Source organism: Pipistrellus hanaki (assembly GCF_964339955.1).
Source record: "Pipistrellus hanaki genome assembly, chromosome: 6".
In the NCBI taxonomy this organism is placed as follows: Eukaryota; Metazoa; Chordata; class Mammalia; order Chiroptera; family Vespertilionidae; genus Pipistrellus; species Pipistrellus hanaki.
Window position 1 is genome coordinate 33,450,828 of NC_140508.1, and position 12,467 is coordinate 33,463,294.

The 12,467-nt window shown below is 57.3% G+C and overlaps 1 protein-coding gene and 1 long non-coding RNA gene across 2 annotated transcripts; one reads left to right on the forward strand and one right to left on the reverse strand.

Moving 5' to 3' along the window:
- Positions 1–1,177: 1,177 nt before the first annotated feature.
- On the reverse strand, positions 1,178–12,207 carry TRIB3 (tribbles pseudokinase 3). The gene is made up of 4 exons (XM_084887931.1): positions 11,984–12,207; positions 6,796–7,086; positions 3,914–4,203; positions 1,178–2,496 (listed from the first exon to the last, which is right to left on the reverse strand). The coding sequence occupies exons 2-4, from the start codon at positions 7,084–7,086 to the stop codon at positions 2,004–2,006; spliced, it is 1,074 nt and encodes a 357-aa protein (XP_084744057.1). The 5' UTR covers positions 11,984–12,207; the 3' UTR covers positions 1,178–2,003.
- LOC311624563 lies at positions 7,435–8,777 on the forward strand. The gene is made up of 2 exons (XR_014795340.1): positions 7,435–8,378; positions 8,574–8,777. It is a non-coding gene; the product is annotated as an uncharacterized lncRNA (long non-coding RNA).
- Positions 12,208–12,467: the final 260 nt, after the last annotated feature.

The following is a 12,467-nucleotide window of genomic DNA, read 5'->3' on the forward strand; positions in this document are numbered from 1 at the left end:
GTTCCCAAAAATTCCAGTTTAGCACTTCTTAGTTGGGATTCAGGAATTTGTAGTTTAACAACTCCACCAGGTGATACTCATCATGAGAGAAGTTTGGGAAACACTGAAGAAGGAGCCATAACCAGTTTAGCTCAGTGGATAGAGCATTAGCCTGTGGACTGAAAGGTCCCAGGTTCGATTCCGGGCAAGGGCATGGACCTTGGTTTCGGGCATATGCAAGAGGCAGCTGATTGGTGTTTCTGTCCCATCAATGCTTCTCTCTATCCTTCTCCCTTCCTCTCTGTAAAAAATCAATAAAATACATATTTTTTTAAAAAGAGCTGAAATGAGCTGAGTCCCTAAGTCATCAGGATTTCTCCCAATACAGAGGCTCTCCAACTAGAATGCTCAGCCACCGCGAAGAGGCTTGTTAGGAGGCAGACAACCCCTCCCGCACACCCACATCTGCATTTTTTTCAATTTTTAAAAATGTATATTTATTTCAGAGAGGAAGGGAGAGAGAAAAAAACAACAACAAAAAAAAAAACATCAATGATGAGAGAGAATCATTGATCAGCTGTCTCCTGCTCACCCTGCACTGGGAATGATTGAGCCCCAAACCTGAGCATGTGCCCTGACTGGGAATTGAACCTTGACCTCCTAATTCATAATAGGACGACTCTCAACCATTGAGCCACACCATCCCAGCAAGTATCTGCGTTTTTAATGAGGGCTGCGGTGGCGCAGGGGCGGGCAGGCCTGCTCTGACAAGTGCCAGAAGAGGCTCCAGGTCCAGCCACACGGAGAGGAAGGGAACAGACTGAGGCCCGGACACACCACGCAGCTTGACTCCAGGCACCAAGTTCTCCAGTGCGACAGCGGCCAGCGCCACCCCCCTTCCTCAGGGCACAGATGTCTCTCGTGTGACAGCAGGGACAACAGGGCGAAGAGGCAGAGAGGCCCGAGCCTTCCTGCATCAGCCAGCCCTGAAACCACCCCCTGTGGACTTCGTGTGGGAAACACATTTCCTTCTCTTTAAGCTACTTTGACTCAGGGTTTCAGGTACTTGCAGCCAACGCTGACCCCCGGTGAGACCCACAGCCTCCAGAAGAACGGGAGGGAGGGCGGAGGACTCGCCGTGGAGCTGGTTTGGGAAAAGTGAGGAGAGGCCAGAAGAACAGCCTGGGAGAGATGAACGTATTCCATAGCTCCTTTATTAGGCACAAGGTAAAAATATATACTCAGAGCATCCCAAACCTATATAAACCTATGCTGATGTGAGGTTCGGGACCCCAAAAGTCCCCAGAACTGGACTTAGGCCTTTCCAGGAGGCCAGGGGCAGACCCCACCTAATCCCGTCCCAACTCCAGGCAGCAGCTCAGGTCACGGGCTGCTGAGACGGGCAGGCCCGGACCCTCATTCCAAACCACTCCTTGAGCTGGATGAGGACCCGCCTCACGGTTTGGACTCTCGGTCTTCCCGCCCAGATCCGTGGCTCCGGCCTGGACAGAGGCTCCTCTGGCCCAGAGGACACAGAGTTCGCAGCGGGGCCTGGGCTCCGGGCCGAGGCGCAGGGAAGGGGCCTGAGGCTTTGGCACGGGCGCTGCCCTTTCTCTCTGAGGCGCAGCATACGAAGGCCGCGGGTGGGCCTGGAAGGGACTGTCCATGACGGCAGTGCCGCCTGCACTGCCTGCGCCCCGCCCAGGGCAGACGCCGGCCCGTGGGCTGGAGGAGGACGGACAGCCCCGCGGGCAGGAGTGCTGTCTCGTGTCCACAGCTGTGTCCTCAGCACCTGGGGCAAGGCACACAGCGAGCTCCCCACAAAGACGTGTGGAATGCACCAGCCCGTGTGCACAGGCGTGCGAGCCACACGGGCGTGCCTACAGCACACGTCAGCGCACGCCCCCTCTTTTCTCCCTCCCAGAAGGCACGTAGGGTTTATCTCAGTTCAGAGAGGCAGGAGGGAGCTCGGGGACGCCCCAGACTCAACCCACAGTTCACAGCTGAGCGTCGGGTGGGTGGTCCTAGCCATACAGGCCCTCTTCCCTTTCTCCCTCCTCTGCCTCAGCGTCCTCCAGCCCCGGCGCTTCGGGGACCACCTGGTCAGCCTCCCAGAGGGGGGCTCGGGGTGGGCCTGGAGGGGCCAGGGTCCCTCGCAGCCAGGGGTGCAGCAGGATCGCCGAGGCCGGGAGACGCTCCGCCGGCTCGCGGCGGAGCAGGCAGCGGAGCAGGCAGCGGGCCGGGGCGGAGAGGCCCCGGGGCAGGGCGTAGGTCCCCCTGCGGATCTTGCGGAACAGCAGGGCGGGCTCCGAGTCCTGGAAGGGGTAGCGGCCGGCCAGCATGGCGAAGAGCGCCACGCCCAGGCTCCAGACGTCCGCCGCCTTGCCCGAGTAGGAGGCGCGGGAGCTGAGGATCTCGGGTCCCACGTAGGCCGGGCACGCGTGCTTGTCCCACAGCGAGTCGTCCGGCCCCGTCAGCACGCAGGCGTCCTCCAGGTTCTCCAGCGCCAGCTGGGTCCTGTGCAGGGACGGGGCAGCGGTCAGCTCCTGCTGGGAGGCCCACCCCCCACCCCGCCGCCTGTCTCCCTGCTGGTCACCAGCTTCCCCAGGGCCTGGCAGACACCAGAGAGTCCTGCTGGCTGGGTCCCTGAGCTCACTGTGCTGATGAGGAGGCCCAGAGAGGGTAAGCCATTGCTCGGGGTCACAGAGCAATTGGATTTGAAACTGGGACTCTGAGAGGAACACATTTCCCAGCAGTCTCTGCGGGAGAGGGCGGAGGGCATTGAGCTTCTCGTAAAACAGAGGCACACTTAGGGTCCAGGCAGGTAATAAAATGAGGAAACGGGAAGTGGGCCTGGGCCAACCATCTCAGCACAAGCCCTGCCCAGAAAAGGTGACATTACAGTCAGTATGTACAAACTGTCCGCCGGGTGCCTGGCCCTGAGCTGAGCTGGGTCCCTGACGCACCTTATTCCAACCCCACACCCCCTGTGAGAAAGACACCATTTCTCACCACAGGCGCGGGGCTGGGACGCGAACCCCGCTCTCGTGCACCACAGTCAGCGCTAGGAACTGCGCACACACTCCCCAAGGGGGCCCCACGTTCTCATTTTTCTCCAAGAGAGGCCAGAAATCATATTTCAACAAAAAAGTCCCGTTTTTTTAAAAATGTTGGCAACCTATTTCAATTGAAAACAAGTGAACAAAAAAATATGTGTGTGGCCCACCATTTGCAACTACCGCTTTAAACAACTGCCCCTCCTGCTGAGACTGGTTTGGCTCAATGGATAGAGCACATGTGTCAAACACAAGGCCCACGGGCCAAATCCAGCCCGCCAGGCCTTGCAATGTGGCCCGCACCGCGCTGTCATCACTGCACTCCGCTGTCAGTTTATGACATTGTCAGTTTATGACTGTTCAGTAAACCATTCGGCCCGCGATTTAGGCTGGATTTTAGATTTTGGCCCCTTGTCTGATTGAGTTCGACACCCCTAGGATAGAGCGTTGGCCTGTGGACTGAAAGGTCCCGGGTTCGATTCCAGTCAAGGGCATGTACCTTGGTTGTGGGCATATCCCCAGTAGGGGGTGTGCAGGAGGCAGCTGATCGATGACTCTCTCTCTCATCCATGTTTCTAACTCTCTATCTCTCTCCCTTCCTCTCTGTACAAAATCAATAAAATATATTTTTTAATAAATAAATAAATAAATAAAACAGCTGCCCCTCCAACCCTCTCTAAAAACTGATGGAAAAACACGCTCCGGCGAGGAGTAGCCACAAAGGCAGTGCGTGCTCCACCCCGAGCGGCATCCACCAGGACTGGGCCCACCTCCTCCCCGGAGCCGGGCCGTGGGGCTGGTCCGTGGGGCCCCTCCGCCTCCCTGAGCTCGGTCTCCCCAGCAGGGCCCCCTCGGGCGGCCTCTCGGGTCACACTCACCTCTCGCGGTCGGTGAAGACGAAGCGCCGCAGCTTGAGATCCCGCAGGACCAGGCCGTGCCGGTGGCAGTGCGCCACGGCGGCCGCCATCTGGCCGAAGAGCGCGGCGGCCTGGGGCTCGGGCAGGCGGCGGCGGCGCACCAGGCCGTGCAGGTGGCCGCGGGGCCGCGGGAAGAAGGCGTAGAGGCGGCGGGCGCCCGCCAGCACCGCCGCGGGCCGCGCCACGTGCGGGTGCGGGGGCAGCCGCGCGTAGGGCGCCAGCACCTTGGGGCCCTCGCAGGCCGGGTACACCTGTGGGCGGAGCATGGCGTGAGCACCGGGGGCCGCACCGAGCCCGGGCGGACCTCGGAGACTGTCCGCTGTCCCCGTCCCCTCTCTGCCGGCTCCAGGGCACGTAGGATCACCTGGCATAAAGGATACCTAGTCCCTTGTTTGCTGCCCAAGTCCCTCACAGAACCCCAGCCGGAGGAAACATCAGCAGATCTTTGTTTCTTTTCTTTTTTAAATATATTATTGATTTTTTTTTTTTTTTTTACAGAGAGGAAGAGAGAGGGATAGTCAGAAACATCCATGAGAGAGAATCTTCGATCAGCCGCCTCCTGCACACCCCCCACTGGGGATGTGCCCGCAACCAAGGTACATGCCCTTGACCATAATCGAACCCGGGACCTTTCAGTCCCCAGGCCGACGTTCTACCCACTGAGCCAAACCGGTTTCGGCAGAACTTTGCTTCTTAGCCCCAGCATGACGCTCGCAGGGGCTCACAGGTTTGTTCCATTAATGAATTAAGCTGAAACGGGTTTGGCTCAGTGGATAGATCCGATAGAGAAACGACCTACGGACTGAAAGGTCCCAGGTTCGATTCTGGTCAAGGGCATGTACCTTGGTCGCGGGCACATCCCCAGTAGGTACATGTGCCCGCAACCAGAGGCAGCTGATCGATGATTCTCTCTCATCGATGTGTCTAACTCTCTATCCCTCTCTCTTCCTCTCTGTAAAAAAAATCAATTAATGAATTCGGCGACAATCTACAAAGGCAGGTTGTTGCTCTTTCTGCACACCCTGACCAAAAGACCCCAGGCATGTGGAAATGACAGGATACAGCCAATGACAGGCCAGCCCCCGCAGCTCGTGCTTCTCAATGCTCCTAAACAATCGGGCCGCAGGAAAGCCTGCGGCTCTGGTTCCAGCTCACTTTGGTCATTCCCTTTCAGGGAGGACTTCCTCCCCGGGGGGAACAGGAAGGAACCCTGGTGCTGCCGGAAGGGGACCCAGCGTTGGGGGGGCCCTTAGAGTATCTGGGGCAGAGTACCGGGGAGCTGCATCAGACAGCTCGGAGCCCCGATAAAGCTGATGGCCGGGCCACTTGTCCAGATCCGTCTCCCTGTCCACCGCACCCCCATCTGCAGGAGCTGGAGCCAGCTGCTGCTGCTCCCCGGGGGAGCCTTAGGTCCTTTTGCTTCTTGTTCATCCCCAAGGGGACCCAAACCCCCTTCTCCCCCTCCCTCGTTAGTACGCTCCCGGGTCTCCCCTACCGCCCACGCTTCTGTCCACTGGGAGCAGATCTGCTCTGCTTGTGTCTGAACCACGTGTCCCAGCACGGGCCCCGTGGCTCTGGGCTCAGCCGGCCGGGGCCCACTCTCAGCTCTGACCCCGCCTGGCTCTGTGATGGGGCAAGGAACCGCATCTTTTTGAGCCCCGGTGTCCTTTACTTATAAACGGGCCCGATAACAGTAACCACCTCAGATCGTGTGATGATGAGAAGAGATTATTGCTCACACTGAGCAAGCAGCACAGGACCTGGTGCACAGCAAACACCCGTGTAATACCTTCTCATCTCTGTGTGGGTGTGGCCTGCCAATGTCCTGTGTGGGCCTGACCCTCATGGGGCCTTGGTCCTGCCTGGTTCCCTTATTTTGGCCTAGAACCCTGCACCTTGCCCTAGGAAGCCAGGCCCAATGTTATGTGGATTCATGCATGACCCTTCTCCTCTCCGGCCTCAGTCTGTACTTGTAAAATGGCCGTTGGTTAGGTCTCCAGGATCCCAGTAGTTCTGATGCCTACTCTATCTCATCCTTCTCTCTCTCTCTCTCTCTCTCTCTCTCTCTCTCTCTCTCTCTCTCTCTCCTCTCTTTAAATATATATTTTATTGATTTTTTTTTTACACAGAGGAAGGGAGAGGGACAGAAAGTCAGAAACATCGATCAGCTGCCTCCTGCACACCCCCTACCGGGGATGTGCCCGCAACCAAAGTACATGCCCCTGACTGGAATCGAACCTGGGACCTTTCAGTCCGCAGGCCGACACTCTACCCACTGAGCCAACCGGTTTTGGCATATCTCATCCTTGTCTTGTGCCAATGTCTTCCGTGGCTTCCCACAGGAGGTCCTCTCTAGTGGTCATGCCCAGTGGCTGTCAGCCCCTCTCCTGCCCCGGACTGCACACCCTCTCCCGCGGCCGTTGTGAAGTCCTGTGAATGCCCTGAGGCGCCCTGCTCTCTCCCCTCCAGGCCTCTCTGCACAGCCGTTCCCGCCTGGGCCTCCCTCTTCCCGCTTCTCCCCTGCTAGCTCCTGTCTTTTCTGACACCCCTTTCAGTACCTTAGAGGCTCTTCCCCTCTGCTCTCCTGGTCCCTAAGCTCCACCCCTGCAACCTGTATCCATCATGGGGACCTAAGCTATGAATTCCCAGGGCTGGCACCATCTGGTTTACCTCTCTGGTCACAGTCCAGCCTGGGGCTTGACAGAGAGTTGGGGGCTCACTGGCTGCCTTCCCAGTAAACACAGGACTAAGTGAATAGGAGGGTTCCTCAGGCCTGACAACCCTCCGCAGCCTGGCTCTTTCCAGCCCCGGTGATGCCGGAGGAGGGCCCCTGGGGGCATTACCTGGCAGGTGTATTCGGTGCCTGTGGGGCAGTGCAGGGCCCGGTAGGCCCGGCCGCCCTCCTCGGGTTCCAGGAGGACATAGGGCCCCAGCCGGGAGGGAGTGGTCACAGCAGGGGCACGGGCTGGCGCAGGGGGTGGGCTCAGGGGCAGAGGGCAGAGGGGCAGCCTGGGCTGGGGTCCACTTCGAGCTTGTTTCCGGGGGGGACCCTGAGCGTCCAGGTCATCGTCCAACTTCAGCTGCTTCTTCCTGGAGGGAGGGCCCGTCGGAGCTGCCAGGGGAGTGGCTGGCATCTAGAAAGAAGGAGAGAAAGGCACCAAAGTGAGGCTGTCTGGGGCTCCTGTCCTCCCTGCTGATGGGAGGGCACGCTGGCACAGCTCACACAGAGGGTGGCCTGGCAGTGAGCACCACACCGACAACGGCATGCACTCTTGACTGGGTGCCTCACTTCTGGGATTTATCCTCCAATTAAAATACCCCCAAATTAACCCTCGCTGGTTTGGCTCAGTGGATAGAGCGTTGGCCTGCAGACTGAAGGGTCCCGGGTTCAATCCCAGTCAAGGGGACATGCCTGGGTTCCGGGCTCGATCCCGAGTATGGAACGTGCAGGAGGCAACTGATCAATGATTCTCTCTCATTATTGATGTTTCTATCTTTCTCACTCTCTCTCTTCCTCTCTGAAGTCAATAAAAATATTTTTATTTATTTATTTATTTATTTATTTATTTATTTATTTATTTATTTTAATATATTTTATTGATTTTGTACAGAGAGGAAGGGAGAGAGATAGAGAGTTAGAAACATCGATGAGAGAGAGTCATTGATCAGCTGCCTCTTGCACACCCCCTACTGGGCATATGCCCACAACCAAGGTACATGCCCTTGACCGGAATCGAACCTGGGACCCTTCAGTCCCCAAGCCGACGCTCTATCCATTGAGCCAAACTGGTCTCGGCTAAAAATATTTTTAAATACCCCAAAATTAAATATGTAAACTAATCAGAGCCTTGTGTCTAAGAGCAAACGGCAGAAAACACCCCATATGTCCAGTAGTAGGGGGCTGGCTAAAGCATCAGGCGATAGCCAGAGTGCAATACCATGCAGTTCTGACAAAGGACCCGGAGGCTCTCTCCACACCAATGTGATGATACAATGTGATGATACAAGGAGGCTATTCCTGTAGCCCATGTGACAGAAACAACGGAATGTCCATCATTAGGGGACTGGTTCCATAAATTACATTTCATCCATACGCAGAGCAATTGTACCCGTTTGAAAGACTGAGGCAACTCTTTATTGCTAATTGAAAAGGTCTCCTGAGTGAATTATTAAGTGAAAACCAAAAGTAAAGTGGAAAGGTGGATTTGGTAGTTATTGAGAGGAAGAAAGAGAGACTTTGCTTGGTATCTATTGAGTATTATAGGGTAGGGAGCTGGTACCTATGAAAGGGAGAAAGGGGTGGGAGGCAAGGGGAAGGAGGGAGGGAGGGTGATGAACGAATGAGGTAGGTCCGTATGACTGTGTCCTCTGTAATGGATATATTGTCAAGTGAACAGAGCGAGCGGCCGAACAACACACCGCAGGGGTCTTCAAACTATGGCCCGCGGGCCACATGCAGCCCCCAGGGGAGTCTGATCCTGCCCGCCAGGTTTTTTGGGCAGTGAGCGCAGCCAAGGTGTTACAGTAGGGATTAGTAGTTCATATAGTCCGGCCCTCCAGCTCTCTGAGGGACCGTGATCTGGCCCCCACTTTAAAAAGTTTGAGGACCCCTGCCCAAGAGGATCTCGTGTATGTAAAAGCCCAGCAGCGTACACTGCCCCGTCTCTCCCTATCTGCACAGCGATCGCTGTGGAAAAGCACGGGAAAAAGTCTGGAAGGACCCAGGTGTAACTGGCTGCACAGCAGCTCCGGGCCTCCTGGGAAACTTCTAGAAGAGGAAGGGATTTGGCCAGGAGGCAAGTGAACTTTTTGTTTCAATGTTTTATTTTATTTTATTATTTTTTTAAATATATTTTATTGATTTTGTACAGAGAGGAAGGAAGAGAGATAGAGAGTTAGAAACATCGATGAGAGAGAATCATCGATCAGCTGCCTCTTGCACACCCCCTACTGGGGATATGCCCGCAACCAAGGTACATGCCCTTGACCGGAATCGAACCCGGGACCTTTCAGTTCCCAAGCCGACGCTCTATCCATTGAGCCAAACCGGTTTCGGCTGTTTCAATATTTTAAAATAAAGATTGTACATTCATTTATTGCTTGAGTGTTTCAAAACAGATGAGTGGATTTCTTTTATTTTCAGTTGTGAACTTGACGGCTGCCTGTGGCCTGAGAGCTGCCAGAGTGAGAGTCCACACACGGAATCAGCGGCTGCCAGCTCTGGCTTTCCCTCGGGAAGAAGCGAGGCAGGCCGGGAGGGCTCTCCCAGGCCCCAAGCGTCCCTTCCTTCAAAGGTGGAGGAAGTCACCAGCCTTGCAGCTGCGTGTCCGTGTGCGGTGGGTGAGGCACAGCCAATGGCATGTCAGGCAGAAGCTTCTCTCTAGAACCCATCCGCCCACCCATTCAGAGTCCAGCGGTGGGACAAGGAGGCCCAGGTGTAGGGTGTCAGAGGGAGAGACTTGGGCCTCATTAAAGACCTTCCCAACAATTTGAGGCGTGATTCATGGGGGAACATCACTCAGAGTCAATTCTCAGATTGACACTCACCCTAGAGCCGTGGTCGGCAAGCTCATTAGGCAACAGAGCCAAATATCAACAGTACAACTACTGAAATTTCTTTTGAGAGCCAATTTTTTTAATAATATATTTTATTGATTTTTTACAGAGAGGAAGGGAGAGAGATAGAGAGCTAGAAACGTCGATGAGAGAGAGAGATACATCGACCAGCTGCCACTTGCACACCCCCCACCGGGGATGTGCCCGCAACCAATGTACATGCCCCTGACAGGAATCAAACCTGGGACCTTTCAGTCCGCAGACCGACGCTCTACCACTGAGCCAAACTGGTTTCGGCGAGAGCCAAATTTTTTAAACTTAAACTTCTTCTAACGCCACTTCTTCAAAATAGACTTGCCCAGGCCATGGTATTTTATGGAAGAGCCACACTCAAGGGGTCAAAGAGCCCCATGTGGCTCGCGAGCCACAGTTTGCCAACCACTACCCTAGGGCATGGGCTGCCTTGGGAGACAGTGACCGCCCCCCCCCCCCACTTGAGTAAAAGGCCATAATCCTGTGTCGGTAAGAATGCAATTGGGGGTTGCATTTGTCAAATATCCCGACTGGGTAGCCCTGGGCAAGGACTTCAACCTTCCTGCCCCTCAGCTGCCTCACAGGCTACAAATCTCAGGATTTTTGTGGGAAGAAATTAAAATACAAATAGGGTAGTATGGCCCTGTTACATGATAGGTATCAGGAAATAGTCACTACTGTATTATTATTACTATTACTATTATTCCACAGATGAAGTTGGCTTAAGTGCTACCCCTGGGAGCCTCAGAAATCTCCCCAGGGATAGGCTAGGATGACACTCCTTACCTCCCAGGTTTTTCTGAGCCAAGCAAGGTGACCCCTGGCTGTGTGGACGCTTGTGCCTGGGACGCAGGGACAGCTGGAGGGTTCTCCTGTGGTTGTTCACCTTAGTATTGTATCCTATCCATGCCTCAGAGCCCACTGGGGCCGTATCTGAGTCTATAGATGAACAAGGGAATTGGCAGGCAACACGGAGGGACCTCCACTGTAGGTTGGGGCAGCGCCTGATCCCTGACACCCCAGGGTGGGGGACGAGGGCAGGTCATACTAACACACACTTACACAGCAGGGCAGACAGGTGTGCACACGCCCCTCAAAAACATACTTCCTCCGAGCCAGCAGCCCAGACCCACATCCACAGCAGAGAGGGCACACACGTCATTAGGTGGCACACACGTCTCCCTCCGTGGGCAAGCGTGCACGTGTACACACACACACACACACACACACACACCCAGAGCTTTCCCACCTATTGCAGTGATACTAAGGTGACCAGGCGTCCCGATTTTCTAAGAAAAAATCGGGACTGTCCCGCCAAAAGCGGGACGCCGGTCACCTCTGATACCAGCAAGCCACACAGCCTGACATCCCCGCCCCCGGGTCTGGCTGGGGCAGTCGCGGCCTCGCCCAGCCTCCCGCGGCCCGGCTCCTCGGTGGGAGCGGGAGCGGGGGGCCGGGGTCCCAGGACAGAGTTCAGCAGAAAGTCCTGGAGGATGAGGCTGGGCCCGGGGTTGGGGGAAAGGGTGCCCCCCTCCCAGCCTGTGGGTACCATGCCCTCCCCTGCAGGAGCAAAACACGCGCGAGCCCAGCGCAACGTGCGAGCCCACAGCCGCGCCTCTGGGTGCGCACCGCGGCGGGCGCCCCGCACTCACCGGGCCCCACGGCCCCGCCCCCGAGGCGCCCGGCCCTGCCCCGCCGTGTCTCCCCCCCAGCCCCCCCCCACACACACACCGCACAGCCAGCACCGGCCACCCCCACCCCACCCCGCACAGCCCACACCGGCCACCGGGAGCTTGGCCTCCCCGCAGCTCGCACCGTCCATGGAGACACATCCCCGAGACACATCCACCGGACCCCACAGACACCCCCACAGCGACCCAGACCCTGCACTCAGTCCCCCAGCCCCCGGTGCCCCACAGTCCTTCCACACGACCCTCCCGCCCCACCTCCCCCCAGCACGAACATAGCCCTCTGGGGGCGCCACCCGACAGCTCCGCACCCGGCGCCCTCCGCCCCGGACACAGGGGCCACCCCCGGCCACCCCGAGCCCCGCGGGGCCGCGTCACCGGAGACCCCCACCTCCGACGGCGGTTTGTTAAAAGGCGTGTGTGTGAGAGAGTGTGTGTGTGAGTGTGTGTGTGAGTGTGTGTGTGTGTGTGTGTGAGTGTGTATGTGAGTGTGTGTGTGTGAGTGTGTGTGAGTGTGTGTGAGTGTGTGTGAGTGTGTGTGAGTGTGTATGTGAGTGTGTGTGTGTATGTGAGTGTGTGTGTGTGTGTGTGAGTGTGTGTGAGTGTGTGTGAGTGTGTGTGTGTGTGTGTGTGTATGTGAGTGTGTGTGAGTGTGAGTGTGTGTGTGTGTGTGTGTGTGTGTGTGTCCTGGGAGCTCCAGGGGCCCCTCCATCAGGTGGCCCTCCACCTGCCCGCCCTGGCCCTCCGCCGGTACCTCTCCTCGTGCAGCGCAGCAGCCCGAGCTCAGCGTCTCGGAGCTCCGGGGTCCGTGAGGGCTCCGGCCTCGACCACCCACGACCTCAGGGTGCGGAGCCGCCGCGCTTCCCACGCAGGTGTCCGGGGTCACGGGCGCCGGGCTCGGCCCGGCCGGGGTGATGCAAACCTGAGCCAACCCGCCGCCTGATGCGCTCGGGGCCGGGATTGCACCATCCGCCCCGCCCCGCCCCTCGGGGCCAGGCCGAGCGCGCCCCGCCCCGCCACACCTCCCGGCCGGCACCCCGCCTCCGGGCCCTCCCTTCCCTTCCCTTCCCTTCCCTTCCCTTCCCTTCCCTTCCCTTCCCTTCCCTTCCCTTCCCTTCCCTTCCCTTCCCTTCCCTTCCCTTCCCTTCCCTTCCCTTCCCTTCCCTTCCCTTCCCTTCCCTTCCCTTCCCTTCCCTTCCCTTCCCTTCCCTTCCCTTCCCTTCCCTTCCCTTCCCTTC

Excerpts from the sequence above, each read along its gene's own strand:
- TRIB3 (XM_084887931.1), bottom strand. The coding sequence starts at position 7,086 with ATGCCAGCCACTCCCCTGGCAGCTCCGACGGGCCCTCCCTCCAGGAAG. Across the intron at positions 4,204-6,795 it reads GCACCGAATACACCTGCCAG|GTGTACCCGGCCTGCGAGGG; the intron begins GTAATGCCCCCA and ends CTCCGCCCACAG. Across the intron at positions 2,497-3,913 it reads GTCTTCACCGACCGCGAGAG|GACCCAGCTGGCGCTGGAGA; the intron begins GTGAGTGTGACC and ends GTCCCTGCACAG.